We start from the raw sequence: 9,031 nt of genomic DNA, 5'->3' as shown, positions 1-9,031 counted from the left end.
TGGTCTTTTCTATTCCCTTTCTACCTAGGCTATTGTATCCAAAAACAAAATATGAGCTTGACTTCCTCAAACTTGAATTAAACTAATCTGCAGCCCCACTGCACCTGTCTGTTGAGGCCATTTCTATGGCTCTATTCATCTAACCTCTCAGGGTTTATGTTCTATTGTTTGGGAACATTTGCTTTATGGTGTTTCTAGAGCAATCATACAGGAAGCCCAAAGATTCTTCCACCAATTTGTTTTCAATTTTAACTTTTATTTAGAAATAATAAAATAAGACATAATATATAAAAATATGTACAATCCATGGTTTGTGCAGTACAATAGGAAGACTTTAGATACAAAAAGACAGCAAATGGGAAAATAATAACTATCACGATTGTCAATGGCTAGGATTGTTCAACTTGCCAGAGCCCAGAGCTGAAACCCAAAATTACTAGAAAAGAGATTCTACTTTGCTGAGGGTTAGGGATGGGCAGGTAACTACGCCACACTTTTTTTTTTTTTTTTTTTTTTTTACCTGAACATTATTAGACACAGAGTGAAAAAGAACTCACTCTACTTCTCAGGACAAGCTTTTGCTTTTACTGAGTGGTTTCTTATAAAATATGAAGTGACATTTATTAATTGTAAGGGAAATACGATTTACGGGACAGAGCTCATCAAATAAACATCAAGAGTTGGGGTAGGAGTGTATTGGGAAGAAAGGAAGTAAAGAGAAGAAAGAATACATTAACAGAATAAAAACAAACTTTTCTAGGAATTTGAAAATGACAACAGTGCTCTAGTGACATCCTTAAAATGTCTGATTCAAGTATACTCTTAGAGGGATAGAAAACTACTCCTTTCTCAATAATCAAAATAGAATTCACTTTGTCTACATTTTATTTAAAAATAGGATAACCAGGAATCTATGGCTCCCCCCAAAAATATAGTGCCCTTCCAGATATGGGCAAAAATTCTTTAAAAGGGAATAAATCCTAAGTAAATTCAACAGGGAAACTGCTTGCAATAGAGAAGCAACACACATCTGGGAATCGACCCCAGATATTCACGGTGAGTCCCCTCCATCTGCATTCTAATGACATGTGTACACTAATTAAGGAGACCCAGTCAAGAAGGACAAATATTTTGAAGGTAAAATGCAGCAATCAATGTCGTGCATTACCTGTGTCTTGGCTCTTGACAAAAAAAAAAAAAAAAAAAAAAAAAAAAAAAAGAAAGAAAAAATGGCCATTTAAAGCTTGTAACTGTTAAAATGCTAATAACTAGAAAAAGGTTTCAAATGAACAGTCCATGCTGAAATAAATAACAGAAGAACATAGCAATACGAACCTTATAAGGCTGGTAAATATTTGCTAAAACCATGCTAACCGGTAGCATATAGGTACTAGCTCTCAGAAATTGCTGCACTGACATTATACTTTCTATGGCAATTATTTTTCTTTACAGACCTCTATTTACATTTGGCTTTAAATATGAAAATATCTGATAAACTTTATAAAATGTACACTTTAAAAACATAGCTTCTGCAAAATTTTCTTGAAAAAACAAACCTGTGCACCAGAAATTTTATATTTTTTTCTCTTTTTCAGAAATAAGTTGAAAGATTTCCCTCCCTCTTTCTTGTCCCCCCCCATACCCACCCCTTTCAAATTTCTCAAGTCTTTTAAGTGGCAGCACTCTGTGTTTAGGGGGAGCCTCTTTTGTGGCCACCCCCATTCTCCACTGTATCTTCATTTAATTTACGTATCACTGAATACTCTTTGGTTTGATTATTTTCCTTTGCAAAACATCATAATAGCAGCAGCTGAAGCCCTCAATATCCTCTCACTGTCAAGAACCAAATTGTTGCCTCTTCTGTAAGTTTTCTTGTCCACTCAATCCCCAATTCCTCCAACTCTTTAAACACCTTCCCAAACCTGCCTTTACATTTGGATCTAAAACAACCACTTGCTTAACATCTCTTTCTTGGTTTCATTGAAAATAACACCTCAGTTTTCAAAGCCATCAAATCTGAAGGCTGAAAACAGCAAAAATTGTCATAGTTTTGCAGGCACGGCATTCAGATATGGCTGTTCAAGAACCAGAGACCATCACAAACATCAATTTACAAAATACGTGATTCTAGAACAAGCTGTTTTTTAATGGCATACAGAGATATAATACCATAAGAGAGTTGATTTTGAGACTCCAATTAAAAAGAAAAGTCAGTAACCCCAGAATTCACAAATAGGGAATTTTAAATTAAAAAAAAAAAAAAAGGAGTTCCATTATTGAGCTACAGTGAGTTTCTAGCAAGGCAGTCAGCCAGGCAGGGGAGGCTTCTGGAAAACAATGTGTCCGTCCTTAGTAACCTGCTCTAGGGCTCCACAGGAGACAATGCTTAGCTCACATTCAATCATAAGTATGCACACAGAAAAGGGAAATAGCCTTTTTAGACCATTATCTCCTTTAGTTGTCATTATGTTGTATTTTTATGACTCTCTTTGACCCTAAAATACTGAGACATTTTCATTACTCTCCTCTGCCATAAAAAAGGCAAGTTTTCTCTTCCTCCTAAATACTTGATCTGAAGTGCTGCCTCAAATGGGCTTGTCCACACCTCCCCGTTTCCCCGCTTTGGCATTCGCTGCCCTATCTGACACTGTAGGTCTCACTCCAGACAGACTGATCAGAGGAACAAGCGTGGAGGTCAGGTGTGGCATCTCCTCTAAGGTGAAGGTGGGCTGGCGATGTCCTGACAGTCCAGGCAATAAATTCAGCAGCAAAGGTTTAAACCCATTTATCTTTCACGCTGGATGGCTCAGTTTTGAGAATGCCAGGATGCCAAGGAGGTCCTATGAAGATCTTATCTTATGAAATGAATTTTGGAATGTGCAAAAGGGAAAGCCCAGAAAAATGTAAGAGTACATCACCATCTCGCACACTACACATGAGCCTGGCCAGCACTGCCTAGCAGGAAAGGATGGATGTTGGTATTGTGTGTGTGTGAATTTTACTGCCCCTTTCTTCTTCTTCCTCTTAAAATAAAAAAAGTTACATGAAAGGACAAAATTTTAAAAAGCACTACACTGACTAGACTCGGTGAGTATGATGCTCTATTTTCTGAATAAGGTGCAAAATGAACCAGCGGTTCAAGGTCTTGCTGAGGTTCAAAGTTATTGTCTCTTGATTTCAAGGCAGCCCATGGGGCTTTGTTTTCTTTTAAGTGTAAGCTCCACTGTGCAAAAATATGCATTATCTTTGGTATTTATTTTAGGTAGTTTAACTTAAAATTTGAGATAACCCATTAACATCATGGAGGAAAAAAAAAAAAACAACAACAACCCAGAGGCTACCATTTGGCTAGTGTTACATAATGCCCTTATGTAACAGAGAGAGAGAGAAAAAAATCCATTCTAGCAAACAAATTACTGGCCTCAAAAAATCAGGCTCTTGTTTTGGCAGTTAATAGCCAAATACTTGCCACTCTGAAGCGCATCATGAATCATGAGCTTTCAATCAAGTTCAACACTGACTTTAAAATTACACAAAAGGAAAACTACACTGCAACAAAAATACACATTTGTGTTCATGTAGTTAGCAGCTTTTCAAAAATTAAGGCAGAGTCTTGCCTTTGTTATGCCATTAAAAACATCCTTGTTCCCTAAAGAGAAGCATTCTGGATAAATCAAACACCCAACCAAGGCTTGCTTGCCTGCAAGTTCAAGTTTTGGAAAAACAAACAAAACATAAAAACCCATAACTTATTCTACAACATCTATGTGCCACCGGGTCACATGGAGGCATGGTTAGTGCTTTATGCTAATCATGGAGCTTACAGTCTTTCTTTGAAACCATTGTGCTTGCCTCAGTCCCTTGTGGCCGCTTGCTTGACCCATCTTGACCAGTACCGTCATCTGTATAACTGTTTTGGGCCTCTGACCAACAGACTGTGTTGTAAAGTAACTATTCCAGAGAAGGAATCAGTCAGTCATATCTCCGACTCTCGCCGTAAGGGCCTGGGCTCTAGAGGTACACTTGCCTGGTTGTGAAGGTCTATGTCAGGGGGCGTGTCCGTACTAGTGCTTTCTGGAACTCCATTTTCACTGTCATCTTCCTCTTTGCTTGTGAGGGCAACTTCATTTTCATAGCAAAATGAATTCGCATTTGAGAGGATATATTTCTTTTCTGCTAAGTCTCTTGCACTACAAAGGGGAGTGTTGGGGACTTCGTAAGTTTTGTGGAACCTGGAATAGTCCACTTTGTAGTAGTGCTTCTCTTCAAAGAGCACAGGCTCATAGCGGTGGCCCCACAGGATTTCATTTGCTAGATAAGAGCTACGGCACTGTGTCGTCATGGCAGTGGCTTCCACCATGCCTTCCAGTATGACCACGATTTCAAAGTCTGCATTGTCAATGTCCTGTTTACTCAAATCATATAAAGGGCTGTCTTCGTCTATTTCATGGACTATAGTGATTGGAGACACCAGAAATATACGATCGATTCCACTGTCAAACCCAACATTGATGTCTATTTGATCCAGAGGGATATACTCCCCTTCAGAAGTGATTCTGGATTTGAGGAGCTGTGCTCGGACATGAGCTTCCACCAAGTGGCTTTTCCGAAGATTGCCCACTCGCCACATTAAACACAGCTTGCCATCTCTCATGGCAATCACAGCATTGTGACTGAAGACGAGAGTCTCGTTTCTCTTCTTTGGCTTTGCCATCTTGGCCATGACTGCACCAATGATGAAAGCATCAATGATGCAGCCCACGATTGACTGGAACACCACCATGAAAACAGCAATTGGGCATTCATCCGTGACACACCTGAAACCATAGCCTATGGTTGTCTGGGTCTCAATGGAGAAGAGGAAGGCAGCCGTGAAGCTGTTGACCTCAGACACACAAGCTTTGCCCTCTTTGGATGCATCCAGGTCCCCATGGAGCAGAGCTATCAACCAAAACACACAGCCAAAAAACAGCCATGACAGGACGAAAGCCAGGCAGAAGATAACCAGCATCCACCGCCAGCGAATGTCCACACACGTGGTGAAGATGTCTGCGAGGTACCGTTGCCCCTTCTCACCCACGTTGATGAACTGAACGTTACAGTGACCATCTTTCTTTACAAAGCGGCTCCTGCACTGTTGTCGGGTGTGGACTTTACTCTTCCCGTTCCCAAAGCCATTTGCAACTGCCATGGTGGCCAACTTCATACCGTCTTCTTCTGAAGAGACAATGCTGTAGCGGTTGGTTCGCACACTGCCCATCGCTTCTGCTGGGGACTCCAGTGCTTCTGCTTTGGAAAACAGTCTGAGTTTTTGCAAAACGCTTTGGAGAAACAGTTTTGAATGTTCGGTGAAGACACACACACACAAAAAATGAGGAGAGATGGGTGTCTCTGGGAGCCTCGGGGTTCTACCAAGGTCTGTCTACTGACATGCAGAGTTACTTTAATAACTCAGCTGACATCCAGAGAACATGTCCTGCAAGAAAAGAGAGATTGTGCATTACAAAATAAGCCACTCTTAAAGAATTCTACTGTCTAAGACAATATATCCTAACAAAAACACATAATCAGGTAAAGATAAGTATACTTCACATTAAATTATAAGGTTTTACATTTCTTTGTATCCTAAGCATGCTTTGTAAAACTTTTATTTAAAAGCATAAAGTTGTTAAACATAGGAGAGTTGTCTGTGACAGTTGTTCAACCAAAATGTCAGGTCAGGTCCCCTTTCCCTTATTTTTGGCCAGGGATCTAGAATATTCTGTTTTTCAGGTCTACCTCTCCCTTCTCTTATTCTCTTCTTCGGCCTGCCCCACTTGCTAGGATCCCTGGTAAGCAGATGAAAGACTGATTCCAAGGTTTGTCGTAAAATTTTTGGAAAAAGGACATGTTTAGCAATCTTCACGTGGACGCAGTATTGATATTCACTGAGTTGCATGCACATGATGGGAGAATATGAGGGCCCCTGATGGCAAGGCTGAAATCGGAAGACAGACTATTTTGTTTAAATGATATAACTAGCAGACCGGATAGGCTGAGGAAATGCTAGAGGACGAAAGTCAGATTCCCACCTACAAATATAATAGTGATGTGGATTTTGGAGTAGGCTTGATTGAGTGTATCCTGAAAACAGAGGGAACTCGTGGACAGAACCTCCTACGATGGTGAATACTGCCCCTATTGCTTATAATCATCTGAAATGGATCCCAGTTTCTGGATACTGTTTGGGCTTGCTTCATCACTTCTCACACTTCAAGCAACCACTGTGCAGAAATGCCTGCTAAGTCTCTATTAGTGCAGGTAATTCTGGCTTAAAGACTTTGAAGACGCAGGTTTGCTCTGGGGGAGAGAGAGCAATTCTGTTGCCTAGCAATAAGAGTCCTGAAATTCTCCTGAGATGGGGCTGTCATGTGTAATGACAGGCTAGGAAGTAAGCACCATTGTGCCAAAGGACCAGGTCTTTAGCGGATTGAGATAAGGCAGGAACTCATTTCATGTCAGTCCAGTGCTGTGTTCTCTCAGACAGAGACAACTGTGTAAGGACAGATCATAAATGCCAGTCCGCTTACTTTCACTTCCAGCGCTGTTATTTGCTACAGGTTCCTATGGAGAAGGCACTCACCTTTACCTAATATGTGCAAATAGTAGTTCTCAGTTTTCTCCGATTGCCTCATTCTTCCCTAGGTAAGAACTATCTATTTACTTTAACTTGCCATCCTCACTCCTAAGAAACTATTTCCCTTGACTAACTAACAAAAACCTAAGAGAAAGTCTAAGGTGTTTTCCTTACCAAATGTGTGATAACAAAACTAATATAAGTTAGAACTGAAAAATAAAGCCCATCCTTAACTTTTCATACAACCAAATCCTTCTGCTATATTAAAGGGGGGCGATGAATAACTCATGAATGGAGTCAGAGATTTGTTGATGCCTGATAATGAAGACTCCATTTTTTTCTTCTCCTCTAAATTCATTAAGATTAAACAGTTAACAGAACCGATTTCAGCCAAGCCAGCTGCAAACAAATAAAGCAATCCATTTACGTTGTTTTCGTGCGATCCCTTAAAAAGAGGCAAGGTGCATTGCCTTTGAAAATGCCTTGTTACTGTCTTTTGACTTCTTCTTTATCCAAGTTATTATGCAAGAATGTGCCCCAACACATTTTTCCTGAGATTAGTCATCTATGAAAATTGCAATGTGTGTTACATTTTGGCAGCTTTTGACACCTAAATGATGCTTGGTTTGAAAGTGCCTTTGAATCACTTTATAAAAAGAAGTTACTGTGCTTTCTTAACCTTCCACCTGCTTCAATGTTTGGTCTGCTTCCCTGTGAAGTTTGCACTTGGACCAAAGAAACAAGAATCCTACCCCTCAAGGTTCTAGATCCTGTACATGGACAGCATTTTTCAAGCAATTAGTTCATCTCAGTTGTCTCATATTTCTAAACAGACAGAGACAGCAACACCACCAAATGCAGGTGTACGTTCCAAAAAAAAGGGAGAAGAGCTTCATTTAATGAATGCTTTGTATTCTTGAGTTCTGATTGACTTCAGAACTTTATATTATAAGCTGACACCAAGAAATTCCCTTTTCATGATTCAAGACAATCCTTCCTTGTGAGTTACCATGAGGGGCCATGAGTAGACAGTCTCAAATTTCTTCTGACTTATTTCTGTACTCCTTCCAGATTAAAATATAACAACCATATGAAATCTAAAGACTGAATTATGACTTTCCAAAAATCTTGACCCCGGGACATTTGTTTGAATTCCACAAATCACACAATACCAGCTTCCTATGAATAGCTTTCCACATTTAGAATCTTGAAAGTGGTCTGTGTTGAGACACTATTATTGTCTTATTTCCATTGCTAATAACAGAATTTGTCCCACATGTGGAGCATCATTTAGAAATTTTACCATTTCTTCCTGGAAAGAGAAAAAGAGGAATTTCGGATTTTGGTTTGTTTTGTTTTGTTTGGCAAAATGAAAACTTTTGCCACTTCAAATAGATATGCCCCAAAACAGATTTATGTGTGAATGCATGTGCACACACATATACTATGTATTCAGACTTTTTGTGGAGCTGATTACATAGCTAAAAGCTAGAACCTATCAGGGTTTGATGGGGTAACGGTCTTAATGTTTCATGGTAAAAATTGCTTTCACTGTTAACCTGCTCACATGCCTGAGTGACTTTAAGCAAGCAGAAAACTTCCTTGCCCGGTCCTCTCTCACTAGCAATTACCAATACATGAGCAAGCTGGGAAAAGCTATCATTACAAAAACAGGGCTTACATGCACCTTTATTTCAAGCACATATTCAAAATAATGTTTTGAGATGCAATCAATTAGGAATAGATGAGAACACTAAGTGATACAAATCCAGAGAATTGAAATTTGATTTGATGAACAATGTGTAAATTTCCCTTCCAGCCAAAATATTTAAGGGCCTAGATGTAAATTTCATGGACACAAATAATCATTTTTATCCAGGCCATAACCCATGATGTAGAAAGTATTTTTGGGAAATTGAGAGGTTACATGTGGTGCTGTTCATGTTAAGACTATTTATAGGCTGAGCCAAAATTAAGCATAAGCAATGGAAAAAATAGTTCAGCGCTTTAAACTTAGGTAGATGTTAAAGCAGAAAGAGCTATGGATAAATGTAAGGTCAAGGAGATCACATGGTACAAATGGGGGATCTAAATTGCTTTGACAATATAGGTAATACTTCCAATATGGTTTATGAATAACTAAAACAAAATCAAATGAGAGTAAATGTGTCCTGAAACATGGCATGATGTGCAATGAACAAGAAAGTTTCCAAGGATGGGAAATAAAGATAGCAAAAGAAAACGAACTGGGCTGAGAGGTCTGCTAATGAGTGTTTAGAGCAGCTATTTCCCAGCTGATGCCATATAGACCAGCCTGAGTGTGCTCTGGGCACATGTTGCTATGTGAGCACAACTGCTAGGAAAGCAACCTCTTAGAAGCTCAATAAACACAAGGGAGGAGGAGGGGGAGGAGGG

The 9,031-nt window shown here is 39.5% G+C and overlaps 1 protein-coding gene across 2 annotated transcripts in view; it reads right to left on the bottom strand.

Annotated features, from left to right (window-relative positions):
* Positions 1–239: 239 nt before the first annotated feature.
* KCNJ2 (potassium inwardly rectifying channel subfamily J member 2) overlaps positions 240–9,031 on the bottom strand; it is an 11,658-nt gene continuing 2,866 nt past the window's right edge. Inside the window, exon 2 of one of the 2 annotated variants that reach the window (XM_017863798.1) lies at positions 240–5,476. In XM_017863798.1, coding sequence (XP_017719287.1) covers positions 3,977–5,260 — 1,284 coding nt within the window. In that variant the 5' untranslated portion in view covers positions 5,261–5,476 and the 3' untranslated portion in view covers positions 240–3,976. The remainder of the gene's footprint in view (positions 5,477–9,031) is intronic. The other variant, XM_017863805.1, reaches the window with a different exon arrangement.

The sequence above is a fragment of the Rhinopithecus bieti genome, unplaced genomic scaffold, assembly GCF_001698545.2.
Source record: "Rhinopithecus bieti isolate Rb0 unplaced genomic scaffold, ASM169854v2 scaffold_2349, whole genome shotgun sequence".
Classification (NCBI taxonomy): Eukaryota; Metazoa; Chordata; class Mammalia; order Primates; family Cercopithecidae; genus Rhinopithecus; species Rhinopithecus bieti.
Note: the sequence above shows the minus strand (reverse complement) of the source record. Positions and strands in the feature narration are given on the sequence as shown.